The 25,189-nt window shown below is 44.9% G+C and overlaps 1 protein-coding gene across 16 annotated transcripts in view; it reads left to right on the top strand.

Moving 5' to 3' along the window:
• LOC119519642 (E1A-binding protein p400-like) overlaps positions 1-25,189 on the top strand; it is a 163,289-nt gene that overhangs the window by 69,135 nt on the left and 68,965 nt on the right. For 10 of the 16 annotated variants that reach the window (XM_037817411.1, XM_037817406.1, XM_037817410.1 and 7 more), the window contains 8 exons: positions 2,163-2,348; positions 9,490-9,630; positions 10,231-10,309; positions 12,736-12,785; positions 13,204-13,261; positions 19,896-19,985; positions 24,147-24,254; positions 24,966-25,037. In XM_037817411.1, the coding sequence (XP_037673339.1) occupies positions 2,163-2,348; positions 9,490-9,630; positions 10,231-10,309; positions 12,736-12,785; positions 13,204-13,261; positions 19,896-19,985; positions 24,147-24,254; positions 24,966-25,037 (784 nt within the window). The remainder of the gene's footprint in view (positions 1-2,162; positions 2,349-9,489; positions 9,631-10,230; positions 10,310-12,735; positions 12,786-13,203; positions 13,262-19,895; positions 19,986-24,146; positions 24,255-24,965; positions 25,038-25,189) is intronic. The other 6 variants (XM_037817407.1, XM_037817414.1, XM_037817413.1 and 3 more) reach the window with 2 other exon arrangements.

Genomic DNA, 25,189 nt, shown 5'->3' with positions numbered 1-25,189 from the left:
ATTTTCACTGGATAATTTAACATATTTTGAGGCCTATATGATAAGCATCATTATGCCCTCAAGTGAAAAAAAAATACCTTGTTTCTACTCTGTAGATTATTTAAAGCTGCTCAGGTTAATTACACATTTAAAACGTATTTATATAAATACCAATTGACGATTCAGCATTTTCTAAGCACATGCCATGTGCCGGCTATGGTATAAATCCTTTACCTGTATTAGGACAGTCAGTCCTGACCCCAGCCTCGTGGGTGTGCATCCTCATTCGCATTTCCATTGACAGAGGGAAGGTGGGCGAGTGAAGGTGGGTTTAGGGGCACATGAAGTGGGGGAGTGGCTTTTTCACAGTTGACAGCTAGTTAAGTGGCAGAGTGGAGATTCAGAATAGGAGATTCAGAGCTGGGTCTGTACCCTCCATATGATATGAAGGGGCCTGAGTGAAGGTGGAGAAGATGACAAGGAAGTTTAGACGGGTTTTAGATTTGCAGTGAAGATCAGGGATTCTGGCTTCTTGAGTAGGAAGGTGGTATCCAATGAAGATAGTCTCAGAAGGTAGGTCTTGCCATTGCACTTAGGAGAGGTTGAACTGACGAAGCCAGGGAGTTGAGTGTGAGCCTATTTTCGCATTGACGAGGTAGGGTCCAGGCTAGGGTGGGAGCAGTGTGTGAGGCCTTGGCGACTTCTGAGCTGTTGAGAAGAGAGTGTGCATGGGAATCTGTATCTCTGGCTGTGATAGGTGGAAGGGAAGGAGCCAGTGGTGACCTTGTGCTTCTGAACCTGGAGAAGGAAGGAGGAGCTGGGGTGGCGGGCACTGGCAGGGAGATTGGCTGGAGGCCTGGTCTCCTGAGTGCATCTGTGGGGTACAGGACCAGCTCTCTGGGAACCTTTGGGATTAGTGCTCATGGCACATTAGCGTGACCAGGCTTTCTGGTTAAAAAGTATTTCCTCATTGAGGATGTCACAGTGACTTCCCATTGTGAGTGGCGTAGAATCCAAATTGTGCAACTTTGAAAACCTCGCTTGATCTGCTTGTATTGACGAGGCCTCTTGCCCCTTCCCAGTGTTGTCCTGATCAACAAAAGTGCTCTGCGCACCTCTAATTCTTGGGGGTCTGGGCCAACTCCTGGGCCACAAGGAAGAGCAGAGCAGAGTCCACCAGGGTGGACCATGGGGGCACTGAGTATGGAGGTGCGGGCTCTGTGCCAGCAGCCACTGTGTTCCTGTCCTCTGCACGTGTGCCTTTCTTTCCATCTAGCTGCCTTGATTTGGGCCTTCCTTGCACTCCCCCATTCCCCAAAACACTTCTCTAGGTCTCTCAATGATTTCCGTTCTCCAGAACTTGTGCTAGTACAGGACTCACCTCTCTGTGGAACCTTCCAAGAAAAGGCTTTCATTTGAAATTTAAGAAAATGCAAAGTATAAACTTGTATCCATACTGGGTTACAGTTTAAAATTTTGATAGGTGCATGGGCTGGGACTGGAAGGGAGTGTGAAGAAATGAAATGAAGATCAGTGTTTTGTTGGGGTCATGTAACATGGGATTCTTTTTACCCTTTGGTTGCTGACATTGTTGTTCCTGTATTTGTGCATTAAAAAACACAACACTATGAGCCCTCCTTAAGGGACTCCTCCCTTTAGAGACCTCCTTTTGGAGACCCCCTTTTGAGTCTCCCCCTTTAGAGAACCCCTAGTAGTGACTCTGCCTGCATACAATGAAACCCCGACTCCTGGCCATCCCCCACCTCCCCTTGTCCCGGGGCCTGGGTTCGTGCTCTGGGTCTTACTGGGCCTCCTGCCCCTTTGCCTCTGCTTGTCCTCTCCTCTTTCCTTGAAAGACCCATGCTTGATGCTCCTTTCCTAGATTTTCCATCCTTCCAGGCTCAGCTCAGACATGACCCTCTGTTCAGCTTCCTCTCAGACTCTGCAGGGAGAGGTGCCTGCTTTTTCCTTTGAACTCTTTTAGAAATTTGTTTTTGATTACACTGCTTTCGACCGTGGGTCCAGCTCGGACCTTAGTACTAATCTTTGACTCCCTTGAGGTCTCTCCCACTCAGTAGCCAGCCAGCCTCTCACATATAGGGTTTCAGATATTTGGTGTCTGAATTAGAACACACTTAACAATTACACACTGCTTCCCACTCCTCACCCCCCATCCCTGGCAGGAAAATCAAATCCATCAGCGAATCGCAGATTTAAGGAAAGAAGGTCTGTGGTCTGTGCGGCGGCTGCCGAAGCTGCAGGAGACTCCGCGACCGAAATCCCACTGGGACTATTTGCTGGAGGAGATGCAGTGGATGTCCACCGACTTCGCCCAGGAGAGAAGGTGGAAGGTGGCTGCCGCCAAGGAGGTGCGTTTGAAATGCGGGCTTCCTCTGTTTAATGTTCACTGGGTGGTGTTTGGAATTTAAAAGGCATTTTTATAGAAGCAGTGATATCCAGGCATATCTCATTTTATTGTGCTTTGCTTAAATGCAGATACTGCATTTTTCCTCAGATTGAGGGTTTGTGGCCACCCGGCCTCGAGCAAGTCTGATGGCCGTGTATTTCTAACAACATGTTCTCACTTTGTGTCTCAGTGTCACATTTTGTTAATTCTCACAGTATTTCAAACTTTTCATTATTATTACATCTTTTAAGGTGATGTGGGATTGGTGATCTTTGATGTTACTGTTGTGTTTTGGGGCACCATGAACCATACCTGTTTAAGATGGCGACCTTATTGGTAAATCATGTGTGTGTTCTGAATAAATGTCATGTGTGTTCTGATGGCTCCACTGACTGGCTGTTCCCCCCCATCTCTCTCCCTTTCCTTGGGCCTCCTTTTTCCCTGAGACTCAACAATATTGAAATTAGGCCAGTTGGTAACCCTATACTGGTATCAAAGTGTTGAAGTGAAAAGAAGAGTCTCAAGTCTCTCCCTTTTAATCAAAAGCTTGAAGTGATTAAGCTTAAGTGAGGAAGGCAGGTTGAAAGTTGAGATAGGCCTAATCCTATGCCTCTTCCTCCAGTTAGCCAAGATATAAATGCAAAGGAAATGTTCTTGAAGGAAATTAAGAGTGTTACTCCAGTGAACACATGACTGATAAGAAAGTGGCATAACATTATTGCTAATATGGAGAGAGTTTAGGTGGTCTGGCTAGAAGATCTAACCAGTCACAATAATCCCTTAAGCCTAATCCAGATCAAGGCCCTAATTCTTCAATTTCATGAAGGCCAAGAGAGATGAGGAAGCTGCAGAAGAAAAGTGTAAAGCTAGCAGAGGTTGGTTGAGGAGATTTAAGGAAAAAGACGTCTCTGGAACCTGAAAGTACAAGGTAAAGTGTTAAGTGCTGATGTAGAAGCTGCAGCAAGTCATCCAGAAGATGTAGCTAAGATATTTGATGAAGATGACTACGCTAAACAACAGATCTTCAATGTAGACCCAAGAGCCTTCTTTTGGAACAAGATGCATTCTAGGACTTTCCTGGCTAGAGAGGTTAAGTCCATGCTTGATTTCAGGGCTTCAAAGGACAGGCTTGACCCTCCTGTTAGCGGCTAATGCAGTTGCTAACTTGAAGTTAAAGCCAGTGCTCATTTACCATTCTGAAAATCTTGGGGCCCTTAGGAATTCTGCTAGGTTGACTCTGCCTGTGCTTTGTAAAAGGAACAACACAGCCTGGATGTCAGCACATCTGTTTACAACATGGTTTAGTGGATAGCAAACCCAGTAACCCAGTATTTAGCCCAATGTTGAAACTTACTTCTCATTGACAAGGCACCTGGTCACCCAGGAGCTCTGATGGAGATGTACAATGAGATGAACGTTGTTTTCATGCCTGCTAACACAATCCATTCTGCAGCCCATGGATCAAGGGGTAATTTCAACTTTCAAGCCTTGTTATTAAAGAAATACGTTTCGTAAGGCTATAGCTGCTATAGATACATTGATTCCTCTGATGCATCTGGGCAAAGGAAATTGAAAACCTTCTGGAAAGGATTCATCATTCTGGATGCTGTTAAGACTTTCATGATTCATGGGAGGAGGTCAAAGTATCAATATTAACAGGAGTTTGGAAGAAGTTGATTCTAACCCTCATGGATGACTTTGAGGGTTTCAAGAATTCAGTGGAGGAAGTAACTGCAGATGTGGTGGAAACAGCAAGAGAATCAGAATTAGAAACAAAGCCTGAAGATGTGACTCAATTTCTGAAATCTCAGGATGAAACTTTAATGGGCGAGGAATCACTTCTTATGGATGAACAAAGAAGGTCGTTTCTTGAGATGGAATCTACTCCTGGTGAAGATGCTGTGAACATTGATGAAATGACAACAAAGGATTGAGAATAGTGTATAAACTTAGTTGATAAAGCAGTGGCAGGGTTTGAGAGGATTGACTTCAATTTTGAAAGAAATTCTACTGTGGGTGAAATGCTATAGAACAGCATCACATACTACGGAGAATCTTCTTATGAAAGGAGTCATCAACTGAGGGGGAGAGGTCATTGTTGTCTTATTTTAAGAAACCTTCACAGCCACCACCCTGACCAATCAGCAGCCATCAACAGTGAGGCAGGGCCCTCCACCAGCAAAAACATTACAACACGCTGAAGGCTCAGATGATGGTTAGCATTTTATAGCAATAAGTTAATTAAGGTATGTAGATTGTTTTTTTAGACATTATGCTATAGCACGCTTAATAGACTCTACAGTATAGTGTAAACATAACTTTTATATCCTTGGGAAAACCAGAATTCATGTGACTCACTTCATTGCGATATTTGCTTTATTGTGGTGATCTGGAACCAAATTTGCAATATCTCTGAGGGGTGCCTGCAGATGGAAGGTAGGTCTCCCCGACCAAGTCTCACACTGTTGACTCATAATGTACGTAAAATGTTTTCATATCCTCTAGAAAATAACTGCTGTGTAACTCATTTCTGGTGGATGGTGTGTTTGGAGCTCTGGGGTGGGTGGTTGGAAGCAAGCATGTCTTCCCTTCTGCATTCCTCGCACTGGAATTGATGTGCTTTTTCTTGCCTGTCTTGCCAGGCAGTTGGAATTGGGGTCCCACAGTGCCCCAGATCCAGAGGAGGTGGAGAGCTGGATGGGGTGGGACAGAGGCACCCAGCCTCCATGCCCGCTCACTGACCCTGCTCGCCACCACCTGGCCTTCTGGTTTAGCTTGCCCTCTGTTTCTGGTTAAGAATTTATTTCCTTACTTCTTTTCCCAAAGTAGGTGCACAGTGCTTGGGAAAATTTCTGGGAGATACTACTGCTAGTTCTGGGAAAGTGAGAAGAAGCGACAGATTTCCAGAAACTGTAGGTCTCCGTGTGAAGCGGCTGTCCTTTGCTCCATGCACAAAGCTCTCAGCCCAGCTTCCTCCCCTTGTCACAAAGTGACTGTGCTTTAGGGCCTGGTACTCTTCACATTTCTTGAGATGAAAAGGTTGGGGACTGACCTAGTGTCCCCTGCTTTGGCTATTTCCCTTTCCTTTTAGGGTGGGTAGAGAGAAGCTGAGGCCACCTGGGTGGGAATAGTTGGGTTTTGAGTACAAAGACTCTCAAGATTCACAGGCATCTCAGAGAACCACCCAGATCGTTCCTTAAGCATTTCCTTTTCCACCAAGGAAGATTGTCCTGAACATTTGGGCACTGGTTGGACAGGGTAGGGTGCCGGGAGATAAGGGGGATGGAGTGGAAAGGGGTGGATTGGGGGTGAAGAGCAGGAGAGCCCTGAGGGATGCAGGGCAGGGACTGTACTGAACTGTGCCAGGATGGGGCAGGGGTAAGGGGTGGGAGTGAGAGGCTGAGTGGGGGGTCATGCTGCAGGGGCATGTGCCACAGGAGGTCAGGCTGCAGGGGGCTGTGCTGCAGGGGAGACTTGCTGCCGGGGCATGTGCTGCAGGGGGCCGTGCTGCAGGGGGCATGTGCTGCAGGGGACTGTGCTGCAGGGGAGCATGTGCTGCAGGGGGGCATTGCTGCAGGGGGCATGTGCTGCAGGGGGGCATGTGCTGCAGGGGGCTGTACTGCAGGGGGCATGTGCTGCAGGGGGGCATGTTGCCAGTAGGCTGCTCCTGCTCCTTCCTTTCTTCCTCCCCTTGCTGGGAGAGACAGAACTCTCATGGGGCCTGTTGGTGATTGGGCTGCTTGCCTGAGCACACCAGCACAAGTTCCCCCTCTTAGAACAGGGGCTGTGGGCTAAGCCCTCTGAATGTGTCACACTGGTCACTTCCTTCTCGGCACCTTTTGGGGGCACTGCTTGTGGGTACATAAAGGGCACAAGCGTCTGGAAAGCAACTTTGCATTTTAAAGGAAAAGCCTTAAAAATGCAAATTCTCTTTCTCCCAGCAATTTTCATGCCTATGAATTCAGTAAATTTTGCTGTGTTCATGCCGTGGTATAATATGCATCCTATTTAAAATGATGATGTTGATTCATGTTGTTAGAATAGAAAGATGTTAATAATATATTTAATGGGGAAAGAAGATTGTAGCACAGCGTGGTACTCCATTCAATTAAAACTTTGTATTTTAAAATATTTTCAATCTTACAGGGGAGTCACAAAAGTAATACAAACCCCATTCCCCAACATTCCTCTACACCCCCCCCCAGATGCCCAGGTGCACCAATTTTAACATTTTGTTGCATTTTCCTTTCCTTCCTTCTGTCCTTCCATCCACCCACCCACCCACCCATCCATCCATCCGTTTTCTGGATTGTTGAGCATGGGTTGTGTATTTCATGCTCCTTGAACACTGAATACTGCCGTGTGCATTTCCTAGGAACACTTGCGATTCACTAGTGTAGCCCCCGTAAATGCAGTTATCAAGTTAAGAAATGTAACACTGATATAAAGCTTACAGTCTGCGTTCCATGTTTTCCATAAGTCCCAGTAATGTCCTTTTGAGCCTTTTTCCCTCCCTTGTTGGATCCCTTTCAGGATCACGTGTTGCATTTAATTGCTAATTGCTTGTTCTTTCTTTTTTTTTAAATTGCAGGAACATATATACAACATAAACTTTCCCGTCCCAAGCACTTCCAAGCCCATTCAGTGGGATTAATCCCATTCATAGCATTTTGGTGCCCTCACCACCGTCCATTACTAAAACTTTCCCCTCTCCCCAAGCAGAAACCCTGCACCCGTTATGCATCAACTCCCCAGTCCCCTGTGCCTGCCCCCTGGCAACCTGTACTTTAATTTCTGTCTCTGTGAGCTTGCATGGTCCTTAAATTTAACATTCTAAATCTGTAACAATCTCGTTTGCTTTGATACCAATTTAACTTCAGTTGTGCACAAACTATGTCCCTATACCCCCCGACCTCCCACCTTTATGTGATTCTTGTCATAATTACATGTTTATACATTGAGTTTAAAACCATTGATTTATTATTACATTTTATGTATTTTCCTTTTAGATCCTATAGGAAGTAAAAAGCACAGTTACAAATGAAAAATGCAGTCGTACTGGCATTTATATTTACCCATGTTATTACCCTCACTGGAGATCTTTATTTCTTCATGAAGCTCCCGTCTACTGTCTATTGTCCTTCCCTTTCCACCTGCAGAGAACTCTCTTTGGTATCTCTTGTAGGACTGGTCTAGTGGTGACAAACTCCCTCAGCTTTTGTTTTTCTGGTAACATCTTAATCTCATCCTCATTTTTGAAAGATAGTTTGCCAGAATTCTTGGTCGGCGCATTTTTGCTTTCAGCACTCTAAGGATGCCTTCCCACTGCGTCCTTGCCTCCATGGTTCCAATGAGAAATCAGCACTTTATCTTGTTGAGTCTCCCTTGTATGTGACATGTTGCTTCTCTCTTGAGGTTTTCAGAATTCTCTCTTTATCTTTGGCATTTTGACAGTTTGATTATAATATGCTATGGTGTGGTTTTTTGGATTTATCCTGTTTGGAGTTTGTTTAATGTGTTGGATGTATATATATATATCTTTCATTCAGTTTGGGAAGTTTTCAGCTGTTATTTCCTTGACTACACTCTCTTCCCCTTTCTCTCTTTCTTCTGGGACTCCCACAATGTGTATATGGGCTTGATGGTGTCCCACAGGTTCCTCGTGCTCTGCTCACTTTTCCTCATTGTTTCTTCTTTCTGCTCCTCAGACTGAATGATTTCACTGGTCTTATCTTCAAGTTCACTGACTCTTTTTCTGCCAGTTCCAACCTGCTATTGAACCCCTCTAGGGATAATTTCCAGCTCTATATTGATTTTCTATTTATGTTCATCTGTTGTTTTTCTCTTGTCCTTTAGTTCTTTGTTCATGTTTTTCTTTAGCTCTTTGAGCATGTTTACTACCACTTTCAAGTCTTTGTTGGGAATATTCTAGGTCTGGTCCTCCTCATTTATGGCTTCTAATGCTTTATTCTTCTCCTTTGCCTGGACCGTCACTTCCTGTTTCTTTGTATATTTTGTAATTTTTTGCTGAAATGTGGACATTCTGATATTTTAACATATTGCTGGAATTGAGACTCTGACATGTCTGTTCCTTAAGCTTTTATCCAGCAACTGGTAATGACAGAGATTTCCTTGAATGCCAGGTGTTCACTACCACCACCATCACCACCACAACACTACAAAAAACCGGGTGATGGAAAACAAAGCACCTTTCCCGTCTTTGCAGATTGCCCTCTGTGAGTACTCTCCTTCAGGGCCTTTCCATGCTGTGAGTTTAGAGGACAGCGCCAGGCCAAAGCACAGGGGCCTCCCTGGTCCTTTTCTCAGTGCCTCCTGTTTTGGGCAGGACTGTGTGGCCTGGGAATTCCCCCATTTACAAGGTTCTGACTGTCCCCTCTTCCCTAGGAAACAGTTCTCGTCCGGGGCACTGCACGGTGTGTCCCACAGCCTGCAGGTCCTTGCCCCAGGCAGCATGGCTTGCTTGCCCTCCTTCCGTGTTGTGTGGAGAGCTCAGTGAGCCGCCTTCTCCACATGAGAAAAGTTCTGGGGCAGTGAGCCCCTCGGGCCACCACCAGACAGGCAGGCCCGATACATGTGCTCCCGGTTTCTCTGCTCCCTTAGGGACCAGGCCCGGGGAGCCACTTGGGGACACGGACCTGTTGCATGCCAAGACTCCTCCTACCGCTTCTTTTTAAGTGGACCTTTTCTTGATTCAGCACTTGCCCTGTTACTGCAGTCCTTTAAGTGTTTTCTAAAGCTTTGAGAAAGATATTTCTGCCCATTTCGCTGGCTGTTCACAGTTTCTGTGGGGGCTCAAGTCTCACTCTGCCATCCTGAGTGGGGTGGGGCTGGTATTCCATTTCAGTGTGTGTGCGTAGTATAATTGCAGTCTACGAAAGGTAGGCAAAGCATGATGGTGTATTCACTGGTATATACATCAGTGCTTTTCCTGATGCTTTGCGAGAGCGTGCACGGGAGTGAATCTAATGGGAAATTAGCTGCGCTCACAGGCTACACAGGGTTTTAAAAAACTATACATAGCCCTTTTTTGATGGCATGACACAAAGTATAACATAATGTTCTCAACCTTTTTATTTTAATAGCTTGTTAGAACTGTAGTGCGCCATCACGAAGAAAAGAAGCTTCGTGAGGAAAGGGGAAAGAAAGAAGAACAAAACCGATTAAGACGTATTGCTGCCTCCACTGCTAGAGAAATAGAGTATTTTTGGTCAAATATTGAGCAGGTAAAATTCTGAAATTTTTATGGGATCATAAAAATCACAGACTGTCTTCAAGCTGGCAAAGTTGACTTTTGAACTCTGTCCCTCAGTTTTCCCTTTGATAGAGAACACGCATGCTGTAGAAAAGTGAACAGATCTGAGGAGTTGAGCCTCTTTCTTCCACTTTCTGGGCTGTTTGCCCATTGGGAGATTTTGGAGAAGTCTGCTCTTGCTTCGTGCTTCTTGCTGTACGTGGGGACACATGGGCAGGCCGTGAACCCCAGCCCCTCGCAGAAGTGTGGGGCCACTGTGAGGGCCTGTGTGGGGCTCCATCTACTCGCACGGAGAGGCCCTGGGGCAGCTGGTCCCCGGTGGCTGCTCTTTCTCTAAAAATTTTTTTAAATTTAATTCTCACATCTCTTCCTAGTAGAATTGGGACAGTATACAGTGAGTTACAGAATATATGATAAAACCTTCAGCTCTACATTTCTTTTTGAAGTAATTTGAAATCAGTTGAGTCAACTTTGTCTTTAAACTATATCTATGATGTGTAATGCTGTTTTATGTCAGAATGTGTATGATTTATGTCCACAATAACATGCTCATTTACCTCTTTATATTTAGGTTGTGGAAATAAAACTACAAGTAGAATTAGAAGAAAAAAGGAAAAAAGCCTTAAATTTACAGAAAGTTTGCAGGAGAGGTATGATACTTTACAAAAAGCCCTAACATTTTTCAGATTTTATAAAGAATGTGTCTGCATTATAAACCAAAAATACCGAAAATATTCAATAGTATTCAAAAAAGGAAAATTACCCATGATATCAGCTCTTTGAGTGAACTAGTATTAGCATTTTGATATTTATATTCTTCCAGCTTTTTCTACACATAGCACTCTTTAAAAAACAAAGTACCCTGGTGTTGGTTGTTGGTGTCATCTGTGTTACCCCACGCCCATCACTGCGTGTCCGTGGCGTTCTCTTTAGCAGCTCCGCTGCGGACGGTGAGGTTGGCGTCTTCACCATCAGACTGGCTGAGTTTGAATTCTGGCTCTGCCACCTCTTGGATGCCTGTGGGCTCGGACGAGGTGTTTCCTCACTGTGGGATCCGCGTTACCACATGGGGAGCAGTGAGCGTGAGTGTCCCCAGGACTGCAGAAAGGTTAAGTGAGGTGACGCGTGTGGAGGAAGTGCTGCAGACAGGCCTGGTGTCAGTGCGGGCTGGGCCGGCATCGTCGTGTTGTGCGGGGCTGTCGTTGGGTAGCTGCCCCTCCGGGTACCATGCAGGTTATTTCACGGTGCCTTTGGGCAGCTCTTTTCTGTACATCGCAAACATGTTGCTTTTGATGGGAAAGCTCCCGAAGGCAGACGTGCTGTGAGCCCTGCAGCGCAGTAGGACCTTCCTTTCACACGGCCCCTTTTCTCTCCCCTCTTTCCATTTGGAAATTCATAGAGAAAGAGTGAGAGGGGTCTACCAGTTAGTGTAAAAAGTGTAGACAGAGAAAGTGTGGCCAGGGCTTCGGGGAGGGGAGCCTTGTGAGACAGACGAGGAGAATTCCAGGATGTGTATCCTTGGCAATTTAATTCTTTGTGTGCTGGACTTTAAATGAGATTAAGCCACTTGTGAAATGTGTTAAAATGAAAAAATACTCGCAAGAAGAAAAAGAACACAAACTCAAAATATTTGCTCTTGAGGTCTTTGGCTCTTTCTGACAGGACTACTCTGTCTCTTCTTTTCTCCCTGCAGGTGGGAGGTGTTCCAGTGTATCACTGCAGCAAAGTTCTGTTTACCATTATTCTCATTCTTTGTCAGATCCATTCTTTCATTTCTTGATGTGGAGTAGTTTTGGGTTTTTTCTTCTTCTCTCCCTGTATTATAGCTTTAAGAACTGCATTCCAGGAGGCTTATAAATTATTGCTTAATTTTAAAATTTTGTAAATAACTATAGGCAATAAGTTTTGTTCTCCTACAATTCCAAGAATTAAAGGAAGGAAGTAACACTGCCTTTTGAGGGTTAAACTGATATTTAATCAGGGTTGGATGGAGCCAACATTTGTTAAGTTAATGTCACATGTAAAGAGACTATTCAGATATAACCTGAAGGAAGAGGAATGAACCCAGGGACTCGTGTACGCATCAGGAGGGCAGTGGCTGGCCGTGGGCACGAGTGCCGATGTCACCCATGCAGGAGAGTTGGGGGAGAGGCCCCCTGGCAGGCCGAGAGGAGTGTCAGGTCTCCACGACAGGTGGGGCGCTCGCCTTGGGCTGTGTGCACGGGGCTTAGGGTGCTCTCCGTCACCCCCAGACGCTCATCTTCCTCTATTCAGCTCCTCTACTCCCCAAGCAGCCTGAGCACAGGGCCATTTGTTCAGCACTTGGTGAGCATCTGTTCTGCCTGTTTGCTCTGGGTCTCACTGTAAACAAACAGGGCGTCATTCTAGTTTATATTTAGTTCCTTTGAGATTTGCTAGTCTGTCGTATGCCAAGTCGATCAACCTCTGACACTCTTCAGATTTCGGGTCCTGAGCCCTATCTCTGGACACAGCCAGGCTCCCCAAGGCACTGGCCTTGTTTGGGAGCCGCCTGGCCTGGGGCCCCTTGCTTTGCTCTTTCTTTCCCTTAGCCGTTCTTCAGGAGCTGCCACCATGCATTGTGCACTGATGGGGCAGCGTTGGTCCTCTTGTTTGATCCTCAGAACAGCCCCAGGAGGGTGGATGCCACGAGCCTCCCTTTGCTGATGAGGGGACATGCTGGGGGACGGCCACTGTTCACAGCCATAGGGCCTGAGATAATAAGCAACTTGACAAAGAGACCTTCCCATTCGGCCACTGCCTCTCTCCCGAGAGGAGCTTTCTGGGCTCCTGCAGACCAGGGGGCCCTGGGAGCACTTTGACATCTCTCGCAGAGCATCAGCGAACGTGGAGAGTTGCCACCACAGTCCTGGCCTTGGGCCGTCCTCCTTCCTTGGGTTACTTGAAAAGAAGCACAAGCCTGTCTTCCTGTCTTTCTCCGGCACGTGGATGTCAGTAGGGCCTGGCTTAGGCAGGAAGAGGTGCTCTTACTGTTGTGTGAATCTCCTTCTCTCCTTCACAGCTCACTGGAAACTAATCATGCTGTTTTTCTCTTCAGGAAAAGAGTTAAGACCTAAGGGACTGGATGCTTTACCAGAAACCTTTCTGGTAAGTTTGGGACTGTCCCTGCACTGTGTAAGAATGAGTGGACGCAACATGACCAAAATAGAGTTGTTCTTTTTTATTAGGAGAAACAAGTAGATTATGATTATCATTCCCTTTCATTATAAAATTGAAAAGAAAAAATGGTGTTTTATTGCTTTAGGCTGAAGGGGAATGTTAATTGGAAATTTGGGACGATGGGTTGAAACCGTGATCATGGGTTTCCATTTATTCTCTTCGGCTACCCAGCACCCTTACCAGGAGTAGCAAAGAGCCTCTCATGAGGCTGATGGTGGCCTGGCTGGCTTGTCTGTGGGCACTCAGCTGTCCTTAGAGGTGCATTTTAAATAGACATTTTTGCTTTCGTTTCTTATTTTGTGTCTTTAAGATTTCATGTTTGTGATGCCTTTATTCTGTCACTCAGGATTCGGGAATACCTGGGAGAAGAAGAAGAGCTAGCACATCTTTCACTGATGACGAAGGTCTGTCTCTGCTCCATGCCGTCCTTACCATGCGCAGACTCGCTTAAATTACAAGCAGGATGCTTGATGCTTACACAGTGTTGCCTGTGAAACTGAGCTGTTCTTATTTCAGTTTTATTTTGGTTATTTAAAACCAGCTGGAAATTTTAACCCTTTTATTTATTCATATGTCTGTCAGTATAGATAGTGTTTTTTAGTATCTTTACATGACTTGGGTGTTTTCTTGAGCTCCCTGGTGGTATATATGTGCTTTTGTGCGGTTTGGAGACTCCACTGTATCTTGGAGAACATCAGGGCCAAATGCACAGAGGGCTGCAGGCCAGGCGGGCACTGCCCGTGGAAGAAGTGGCCCTGCCCCTTGGGATCGGCTGCATCAGGCTGGAGAGCTCCCTCCAGTCGCTGCAGGCAGGGCCGAGGCCCCAGGTGCTGAGTGTGCGCCTCTGGGACTTTTCTGTTAGCAGCTTCCTCAGACCAAAGAAACAGACACCCCTGACGTGTGTGAGCCAGATGCAGCTCAGGGCCGCCAGCTTCTGCCCCAGATTAGGGCCCGATTCTGACCTGACAGCAGAGGAGGGGAGCAGGGATAAGCAGGTGTGAGGAAATGGTCAGTTTGACGATACGATGATTCCCGTCCAGGTGCAAATTAAGGCCTGCTCCTTCCCTGTGGGCACTTCAGTTGGTTTATTGGTGTGATTTAGCAAAGTTTATAAAGTTTTCCAAATTTTGAAAGGATGGCGTGTTGGCATTATTTGAATCTTTACTGGGGAGCCAGTGCCAGTTAGGGTTAAGACCTGCTGCATGTGACAGAAGAAACCAAGGTCCCTGTGGGTCAAGGGAAGGAGCAGCCTGGAGGCGTCTCCATGCACCTGTCCCTCCGTCCCCGCTCAGGGCCTCCCCTGACACACACACACTCAGGCCCTGGCTCGGGCAGGTGCTCCGGGGCTGCAGCAGAGGCATGTCCTGCGCAGCGGCCCCCTCGTCCTTAGAGCAGCATCCCGCCAGGCCTGCCCCGCGCTGACTGGCCCCTAGGCCGGGCCACCAGGGAGGCTGGGAAGTGTGTCCTGTTCTGTAGGTGCAATGGCCCACGTGGAGTGCGGGGCCGCTCGGTGAGGAGGGAGGGAAGGCTGCGTGCTTTCGAGCGGCTTGTCATCTTGGCCATGCATATTGAGTTAAAAAGAGCTTTTCTTCAGGCGGTCGGTGTGGGAGGTTGTAACGGTGGAAGGAGCGAGTCAGGCGGGCTAGGCAGGCTTGACTGTAGGTGCTCACGTGATGCGTGTGGTCCTGAGAAGGTTTCTGTCCCGTTCTATCCCAACACTCTCGGATGTCGAGTCTGTTTATCTGTAGGTTCATAAACACCAGAACAGTTGATAACTTCACACTGTATAGCTGGGCAGTCATACTCCCTTCTCCAGCCTCTCCCCCAAATCACACATCATTCCGGTAAAGGATGAGAAATGTTTTTTAATGTTACTTACAAATTTATTATTTTTTTTTTAGAGCAGTCGTAGGTTTACAGAAAAATCATGCGGAAAGCACAGAGTTCCTTATACCTTTCCCCACAGTTCTTCCTATTCACATTTTGTATTTGTTAACATTGACGAACCAGTATTACTGTAATTATGTTATTGACTAAGTCCATGGTTTACATTAGGGTTCACTCTGTGTTGTACATTTCTGTGGCTTTTTTTTTTTTTAATATTTTTTGTGGTAACATATACACAGTGTAAAATTTCCCTTTTTAACCACATTCATATATATAATTCAGTGCTATTAATTATGTTTGCCACCATCCATTACCGAAATTTTTCCATCACCCAAACAGCAGCTCTGTACCAATTAAGCATTAGCTCCCCTTTCCCCACCCCCACCCTGGCTCCTGGTAACCTGTAATCTAGTATCTGTCTCTGAATTTGCATATTCTAGATATTTCATATAAGGGGGCTCATGCAATATTTGTCCTTTAGCGGCTGGTTTATTTCACTCAGCGTATCTTTAAGGTTCATTATCCACATTGTCACATGCATCAAAACTTCGTTCCTTCTTGCAGCTGGATAATATTCAGTGGTGTGGCAGACCTCACTGCATTTATCTGCTCCTCCTTGGGCGGGCGCCTGGGTTGTCTCCACCTTTTGACTATTGTGTATAGTGCCCCTGTGAACATCTGTGTGCAGATACCTGTTTTAGCCCCTGCTTTCAGTACTTTTAGGTATGTACCCAGAAGGGGGATTTCTGGATCAGACTTTTGTTTATTGGACTAAATTTTATTTTAAGGCCTAATAATGTCTTAGTGTAAGTCAGAGAAAACAAAATTAGCCACTCCTGTCCCCTCTTCACTGGCCTGTCTCCTAAGAGCCCTCCACCACCTTCCCAGAGTGGGATCTCTGCATAAGTAATATAGGAACACACCCCCACCCATCCACGTATGGATTCATGTTCAGAAACCCACAAGGGAAGACTTGTAGGCAGGGGTGGGACAAGGAGAGCATTCTGCTATCCCGGTTACTGCCTCTGCGAGCCGTTTGGTGCTCGCCTGCAGGGGTCTGTCGCAGCAGTGCCAAGGCCAGTGGTGCCTCACCTCACGGGACGTATGGTGGAGCGGAACATGCAGACACTGAAGTGAGTGTATAGTCAGAACCAAGTGGGTTTATTGCTAGACGATGTGAGAGGTTTCTGGGAGTATAGAACAGGAAGGTCTTGGAGGAGTCCGGAAAGCTTCCTGGGGAAATGCTGCCTAGGGTGAGACCTAAGGGTCAGGTGGAGGGAAGGAGGGATGAGGGCATCTGAGGGGGCCTGAAGGAAGGCCACGTGGTCTGTGTGTTAGGTGCCAAAGGTCAGAGGTAAGGATAGGGAGGCAGCCCACATCTGCTGGTCTCTGTGCCTCGTCAAGGAGCATGGACCAAAAGCGAAGGCTTGGTGTCTTCCTGGCTTGTATTTTAATGAGGTTATTCTGGCTTGTTAGATGCGTGAAGAATGGATAGGAGCAGGCCAGGGTAGACATGGGGCAGGGATGCTGCCTCAGCAGTCGGGAGAGGGGGTGGGGCCCAGCTGGTGCCCCGGGGTAGAGAGCAGCGGGCAGCCCTGAGGGCGTGGGGCAGGTGGCTGCGTGGGTCCTGGGCTTCCGTTCATTGAGGTAGGAAGCACTGAGGAACAGCAGCTGGAGGGGTTGGGAAAGAGGAGGAGGCCAATTTTTTTATTTTATTTTATTTTATTTTTTATTGTTTTATTAAATTCAGTTTTATTGAAATACACTCACACACCATACAATCATCCATGGTATACAATCCACTGTCCACAGTATGATAACATAGTTATGCGTTCATCACCACAGTCTATCTCTGAACATTTTCCTTACATCAGAAAGAACCAGAACAAGAATAAAAAATAAAAGTGAAAAAAGAACACCCAAATCATCCCCCATCCCACCCCATTTGTCCTTTAGTTTTTATCCCCATTTTTCCACTCATCCATACACTAGAGAAAGGGGGTGTGATCCACAAGGTCTTCACAATCACACTGTCACCCCTTGTAATCTACATTATTATATAATTGTCTTCAGGACTCCAGACTGCTGGGTTGGAGTTTGGTAGTTTCGGGTATTTACTTCTAGATATTCCAATACATTAAAACCTAAGAGGTGTTATCTGTATAGTGCATAAGAATGTCCACCAGAGTGACCTCTCGACTCCATTTGGAATCTCTCAGCCACTGAAACTATTTCGTCTCATTTTGCATCCCCCTTTTGGTCAAGAAGATACTCTCAGTCCCACGATGCCAGGTCCACATTCATCCCCGGGAGTCATACTCTGCATTGCCAGGGAGATTTACACCCCTGGGAGTCGGGTCCCACGTAGAGGGGAGGGCAGCGAGTTCACCTGTCGAGATGGCTCAGTTAGAGAGAGAGAGGGCCACATCTGAGCAACAAAGAGGTACTCGGGGAGACTCTTAGGCACCATTACATGCAAGTTTAGACTCTCCTTTGTGGTAATGAGCTTTATAAGGGCAAGTCCCATGCTCGAGGGCTCAGCACATCAAACTGCCAGTCCCAATGTTTGTGACAACATCAACACCAGTCCAGGTGAGGATGTCCAACACACCCGCACCTTCCCCCAGATCCGAGGAGGCCAATTTTGATATACATAGCCGACTATGGGCACCCTGTAAGCTCTTAAAGGGAAAGAAGAATTGCGGCGGGTTTGAGCCTGAGCTTGGAGGAGGGAAGAGACCAATTATGAGTATTGAGAGTTGTGAGATGTAGGTCTCTACGGAGGACCAGGGGTGCATGAGGTGACCCGAGGAGGGAGGGACAAGGGCTGAGCGCTGAAGTCCAGCAACACAAGGGGTTGGGGAGGGAGGTAGACCTGGCCACAGAACTGTACAGGAGGGAGAAATGGCAGGGCAGATTTTTTTTTTTTTTAATCTTCATTTTATTGAGATATATTCACATACCACACAGTCACACAAAACAAATTGTACATTCGATTGTTCACAGTACCATTACATAGTTGTACATTCATCACCTAAATCAATCCCTGACGCCTTCAGTAGCACACACACAAAAGTAACAAGAATAATAATTAAAGTGAAAAAGAGCAATTGAAGTAAAAAAGAACACTGGGTACCTTTGTCTGTCTGTTTGTTTGTTTCCTTCCCCTATTTTTCTACTCATCCATCCATAAACTAGACAAAGTGGAGTGTGGTCCTTATGGCTTTCCCAATCCCATTGTCACCCTCATAAGCTACATTTTTATACAACTGTCTTCGAGATTCATGGGTTCTGGGTTGTAGTTTGATAGTTTCAGGTATCCACCACCAGCTACCCCAATTCTTTAGAACCTAAAAAGGGTTGTCTAAAGTGTGCGTAAGAGTGCCCACCAGAGTGATCTCTCGGCTCGTTTTGGAATCTCTCTGCCACTGAAGCTTATTTCATTTCCTTTCACATCCCCCTTTTGGTCAAGAAGATGTTCTCCGTCCCACGATGCCGGGTCTACATTCCTCCCCGGGAGTCATATTCCACGTTGCCAGGGAGATTCACTCCCCTGGGTGTCTGATCCCACGTAGGGGGGAGGGCAGTGATTTCACCTTTCAAGTTGGCTTAGCTAGAGAGACAGGGCCACATCTGAGCAACAAAGAGGCATTCAGGAGGAGACTCTTAGGCACAAATATAGGGAGGCCTAGCCTCTCCTTTGCAGCAACCGTCTTCCCAAGGGTAAAACCTGTGGTAGAGGGCTCAACCCATCAAACCACCAGTCCCCTATGTCTGTGGTCATGTTAGCAACCATGGAGGTGGGGTAGGCGAATACCCCTGCATTCTCCACAGGCTCCTCAAGGGGGCTCTACATATTTTTTTCCTTGTTTTTTTTTTTTTTTTTTAAATCAGCTGTATTAAAAAAAAAATTAAAAAACAAAACAAAACATACAATAAAAGAACATTTCAAAGCAACCATAACAAGGGAGTAAGAAAATGACAACTAACCTAAGATAACTGCTTTACTTCCAACCTCTTCCTACTTTACCCCAAGAAAGTTACCTAATATGGCAACATTTCTGTGAACTTGTTCCTACTATATCCATCAGAAATTAACAGACCATAGTCATTCCTGGGCATCCCCAGAACGTTAAATAGCTTATCTGTTCTTCTTGGATTATTGTTCCCCCTTCCTTAATTGCTCTCTATTGCTAGTTCCCCTACATTCTACATTATAAACCATTTGTTTTACATTTTTCAAAGTTCACATTAGTGGTAGCATATAATATTTCTCTTTTTGTGCCTGGCTTATTTCGCTCAGCATTATGTCTTCAAGGTTCATCCATGTTGTCATATGTTTCACGAGATCGTTCCTTCTTACTGCCGTGTAGTATTCCATCGTGTGGGCAGGGCAGATTTTAAGGAGGAAGGGTGGCCAGGCACGTTGGGGCTGCCAAGGGGTCAGGTCAGGCCAGGGCTCGAAGCACCCATTGGCCCAGAAGCTTACGCGTCGTTGAGAATGGTGTCCTGTGAGACTGTGGTGGGTGTGGGGGTTTTCTGTAAAGAAATGAGGAGGGGTGCAGGGAGAGGTGTCAACCGGTTTGCGTGTGCTCTTTTTTCGTGAAGAAAGGCAGGGGCCCGTGTGGGTGTTGGTGGGAAGGCGTGGCTGGGAGGGGCAGGCCAGTGCTGCAGGAGCGAATGGAAGGGAGCCCAGCGAGGGCTTGTGCTCAGACGGAGAGACGGCCCATGGACAGGGGAGTTATGCTGTCGGCATGCCAAGGTCTCTGCTGCGAGTGAGGTGTGAGGTGGAGGCTGGAAGGAGAGAGGTGAGAGGCTCGGCAGTCTGCAGAGGATGGAGCTGGTGAGCAGTGTTTGTAAGGGATGGGAGAAGGAGCACGGGAAGCAGCCGGGCGGGCAGAGCTGGGCCTCCCCGCAGTGGGCGATGGCAAATTCATGGTGATCCCACAGAAAATAGGGTTCCCGGTTTCCTCTTCAGTTAGGAAGCTGTCATTTCCAAATTTAATCAGTGCAAGTAACAAGCTTAGTTTTAAGTTCTTTAATAGTTATGCAAAACAATTTTGAAGTCTTGCAGTGTTTAATTTGAAGCAGCTGAAAAGAAGATCCAGCAAAGTCTTGTATCTCACTGACACTTGATGATCACCATTTTAGTGGAAGATGAAGAGGAGACAATTGAAGAGGAAGAAGCACATGAAGGGATTGTAGACCACCAAACAGAACTGTCTAATTTAGCCAAAGAAGGTAGGCTCTGATTATCTTATTAAAATTGCTTGTTATCTTAAAATTGCTGTTATTAAAAGTTGAGCAGATGAAAAAAGAATGCTTACAAATACATGTAAGATGTACACAATAATAATACATTGAGCACCTGTGCAAACAACACCTGCTGCCCACTTTGAGAAAAAGAACCTGAAGGCCCCCCCCGCTCCTGTCCTCTCTCCTCCATCGTGGGAGGTCACTGCTGTCCTGGACTTTGTGTCTATCATTCTCTTGATTTTCTTTAATTTTTTTTACCACCTATTTATGCATTCCTGAACATACCCTTTAGCTTGCATGTGGTTAGACTTTAGATACATGGAATCATACTATATGTAGGTCTGTGGGTCTTGCTTTTCTCATTCAGCCATTATGTTCCTGAATTTCATCCATATTGTTGTATGTTGCTCTAAATTCATTAATTTGCCAAATAGTTATGTCCAAAGGCACGTAACACATTGAGAAGTATATAATACTTTCAGGAAAAACTGCTGCATTTGGAGAAGAGCTGTGGGAATCTCGAGTGTGCTTACCTGGAGCTGTCCCCTCTCCATCCCCAGCTCAGCTGGTGCAGTGGCTCCACAGGGGCGGTGCTGTGAAACAGCGGCCTCGGCCTCGCTGCCAGGGAGGCTCATTTGATTTGGAGTGGAGGGTGGAAACTCCACATCCGGCGTTCAACAGGAAAAGCCTGCAGCTCTCCTAGCCTGAGAGGGTGGTCCCTGTTGGAGTGAGTGGTAAACTAGAAGACTGGCCAGACATCCTGGCAACCAGAGACCCACTGAGTGACTGGATGTGCGTTCCACACCTTCATGACTGGGAGTCTGTGCACAGCCAGTGGGGCCCCAGGCAGCTGGGTGGAACGGAAAGGCTGGGGCAGCCGGAAAACTGCCTGAATGTTGAGGGCACTTGCCCAGCCCTGCAGAGTCACCAGCAGAGGGTAGAAGCCTTGCGGCCTTGAGGAATTTGAACACAATCCCTGATGAATCATCGCTGGCTGACTACTACCCTTTGCATCCCCAGGGGCAACCCCTACAAAGCCAGGCTAAAATAATTAAAATAAGAATTGAAAAGATGGAGTAGAGACACTGGCAGCTGCATACTGCGGGAGTAACAGGTTCCACAGTAAAGTCCCGGTAAGCTACTTGAAAAACAAACTAACACAACAACCCCCAGCAACAGCAAAAACCTTCAGAGGGGAAAAAAATAAGATCAGAATCCAGAGTTGTTATATTATGTAAAATAATCATTTTCAACGAAAACTATGAAACATGCAAAAAAACCAGGGAAGTGTGATTCATACTCAGAACAGCAGTCAACAGAAACTCTTGATGGGCCCAGGTGTTGGGTTTAGCAGGCAAAGGCTTTAAAGCAGCTGTTGAAATATGCTCAAAGATTGAAGGGACTCTCTAAAGAACCCCACCCCTCCCCCCAAAAAAAATTATAACAATGACTCAACAAACTGGACATATCAATAAAGAGATAGAATCCGTTAAAAAGAATCAGATGGAAATTCTGGAAATGAAAAATAAAATAATGGAAACAGGAAAGTTTACCAGATGGGCTCAATAGAAGATTTGAAATGACCAAAGAAAGAAATCAGTGAACTTGAAGAGAGACCATTAGAATTTATCACATAGAAATAACAGAAATGAAAGAGTTGGTGGAAGATGGACAGATCTTTAGAGAACTGTGGGACAATGTCAAGGGTACCAGTATATGTGTAACAAGAGTCCCAGAAGAAGAGAAGGGAGAGAAAGGGCAGAAAAAAGATTTGAAGTAATAACAGCTAAACACGTCTCAACTTTGATAACAACTGTTGACCTACAAATCCAGGAAGCTTGGCAAACCACACAGAGGATAAACCAGTGAAGTCCTCGCTTAGACACATTGTGGTCAAACTGTTGAACGGCAGAGGCAAAGGGAAAATACTGAAAACAGCAAAAGAAAAAGAACTTACACATACGGGGAACAACTGTGAAGCATGACTGACTTCCTGTCAGAGACAGTGGTGGCTGGCTGGCAGTGGAACAGCGTCCCAAGGGCTCAAGAAAGAAGGCTGTCAGGCAATTGTGTTGTCTCCTGTAAAGCCACCCTTCAAAAATGGTGGAATGAAGACATTCCCAGACAAAGACCGAGAGAATTTGATTCTTAAAGAATTGCATTACAGGAGATACTAAAGGAAGTTCTTTAACCTCAAAGGAAATGATTCCAGATAACTCGAATCCACAGGGAGAGATGAATAGCATCAGAAATGGTAAATGTCTGGGCAAATATAAAAGACTACATAAATATCTGTTCTCTTTCCTTCTCTTGCTTTATTTAAATAACATAAGATCGTATAAAGCAATACATGCAACACTGCAGTGTTTGGTTTATAACCCATGTATAGATGCTAATGTATAAGCAGTAATAGCGCACAGGAAAGGGAAGAATGGAATTGAAATAGAGCCAAGTTGCCATATTTTAGAGGAATTAAGGTAGTATTAACTGGATATAGAGTGTGATAAGCTACCATGTTGATTATAGTTTTTAGAGCAAGCACTAAGAAAACAGCTCAAAAATGTTAGGTAATCAACAGGGAATTAAAATGATATACTAAAACTACAGTAAAAACTAAAATGGGAAATTTAAAAATATTTTGAACTGAATGTATATGAAAACAGCATATTAAAATAAACTTATGGGTTGCAGCTAGAGCAATGCTTAGAGGGATATTTATGAATTGAAATGTCTCTATTAGAAGAGTCTCAAATCAGTAATCTCAGCTTCTCCTTTAAGAATCTATAAAAAGAAGAGCAAGTTAAACCCAAAGCTAACAGAAGGAAGGAAATTATAACGAGCCAGCTGAAACCAATAAAATAGAAAACAAAAGATAGTAAAGTAAATCACTGAGACCAAAGTTAGTTTTTGAAAAGATCAACAAAGTTAACAAACCTGTTATCTATTTTCTGGCTTTGAATTTTCTTTCTCTAGATATTTCATATAAGCACAGTTGTGTACAATATTTGTCTTTCTGTGTCTGGCTTATTTTACCCAGCATAACGTTTTCTAGGCTCATCCATGTTGTAGCATTTTTCAGAACTCCATTCTTTTTTCGTGGCTGAATAGTATTCCATTGTATGTATATACCACATTTTGTTTATCCATTCATCTTTTGATAGACACTTGGATTGTTTCATCCTTTTGGCTTTGATGAATAATACTGCTGTGAACATTGATGTGCAAATATCCCTGCTTTCATTTGTGGGGGTATATGCCAAGAGTGGGATTGCTGGTCACATGGTACTTCTGTGTTTAACTTTCTGAGGAGCTGCCAAAGCATTTTCTACAGTGGCTGCACCATTTTACATTCTCACCAGCAGTGCACAGAAGTTCCAGTTTCTCCACATCTTTACCCATACTTGTTATTTTCCTTTTTAATAATAGCCATCCTAGTGGGTGTGAAATGGTCTCTCATTGTGGTTTTGATTTGAATTTCCCTAATGGTTAATGATGTTGAGCATCTTGTCATGTGCTTTATTGCCCATTTATTTGTCGTCTTTGGAGAAATTGCCATTAAAATCCTTTGCCGTTTTTAAACTGAGTTGTCTTTTTGTTGTTGAGTTGTAGGAGGTTTTTTTTTTTTTTTAATATAGTCTGCATATTAAATCCTTATCATAAATATGATTTCTGTCTATTTTCTCCCACTCTGTAGGTTATCTTTTCACTTTCTTGATAAGGTCCTTTGATGCACAAAAGTTTTTAATTTTCATGAAGTCTAATTTATCTAATTTTTTTCTTTTGTTGCTCGTGTTTTTGGTGTAAAATCTAAGAATCCATTGCCTAATGTAAGGTCCTGAAGCTTTCTCCCTATGTTTCTTTCTAAGAATTTTATGGTTTTAATTCTCATGTTTAGGTTGTTGATCCATTTTGAGTCAATTTTAGTATATGGTGTGAGATAGAACCATTATTAGTTCTTAGATAAAATCAGTGTGCTTTTAGAAAATGTATACTTTTACAAGGAATTATCTCAAATGAGGAAAAGGACTATATTTGAAAAGGAGTCTTTTTTCTTTTTCCTTTGGCTTTCCTGGCTCCTTTTTCCTTCCCAATTGAATGACACTATTGTTGTAAAGCAGTGACCTCTGTTCCTGCAATCCTCTGCAGCTGAGTTGCCCCTAATTGATCTGATGAAGTTGTATGAAGGTGCCTTCCTGCCAAATTTTCAGTGGCCACAACCGAAACCTGACGGTGAAGAGACAAGTGAAGAAGAAGGTACGTTTCTAGCATATTTAAAGAATTCAGTTTTAAAAACAAATAACCAAAATACAGAGGAAAGAGGCATATAATAAGATTTTAAATATTACCTTCCTTTTCTTTGGAGTTGATGAAGGAAAAAGTTGGAGATGTACTTAATATGCAGTTTTATATTGAATAAATGGTTTTATTAAATTCTAAGTTTTTATTTAGTTTTACAATTATCAGAACATTTGGTCAAGTCGTGAAGAAAATGCAGAAATACTTTTCTCCAAATTTATACAAGTTATTGTTTCACGGAGCTAGATTTTTATCATATTTGTTCATGCTATGCTATGTTTGTTTAAACATGCCAGTTTTGAGGAGTTTATTTTACTTTCTGTTATCGATTTCAAACAGGTACACCGAATACACCAAAAAGTGCCTTGAGAAAAGCAAACCGTCGCCTAAGTTTCCTTGTTCTCATTCAGATTGTTCTGACGATTAGAAATATGTGTGGTTGGGGGTGGGGGGCAGGGTGTGTCAGCAGAAGGAGAGACCAAAGGGGCTCCCAAGTGAGGCCAGGCGTCTTCCAGATCCCAAACTGGTGACAGGCCCTTGAGCTGGGCCTGGGGTCCCTCCTCCTGGCCTCTGCGGGAGTGGTGGTGGTGGAGGGCTGCTGTCTGGTGCCTCTTCACCTGTCCGTGGTGCTAGTTCATGGTCACTGGAGAAATGTTTTCCAATTTCCAGGTTCTTTGGGGGCTTTCCAAAATGGTCCTCAATTTTCATCAGAGTTTCTGCACATTTGTCCAGATAGCATTGGTAGGTATCGAAAACAGATTAAATGGAACAGAAAATTTGCTGCTTAATTGTATCTTTGGAGTATTCAGATTCTGTGAACTTTTTCTTCTGTTTTTTTTTGATGTTGCGTTGGCTCATAAAACTTCCCCTGGCAGCCCCAAATCTCATTTGTT

Source organism: Choloepus didactylus, chromosome 23 (assembly GCF_015220235.1).
Source record: "Choloepus didactylus isolate mChoDid1 chromosome 23, mChoDid1.pri, whole genome shotgun sequence".
In the NCBI taxonomy this organism is placed as follows: Eukaryota; Metazoa; Chordata; class Mammalia; order Pilosa; family Megalonychidae; genus Choloepus; species Choloepus didactylus.
The sequence above is the reverse complement of the archived record's forward strand: the minus strand, read 5'-3'. Positions and strand labels throughout refer to the sequence as shown.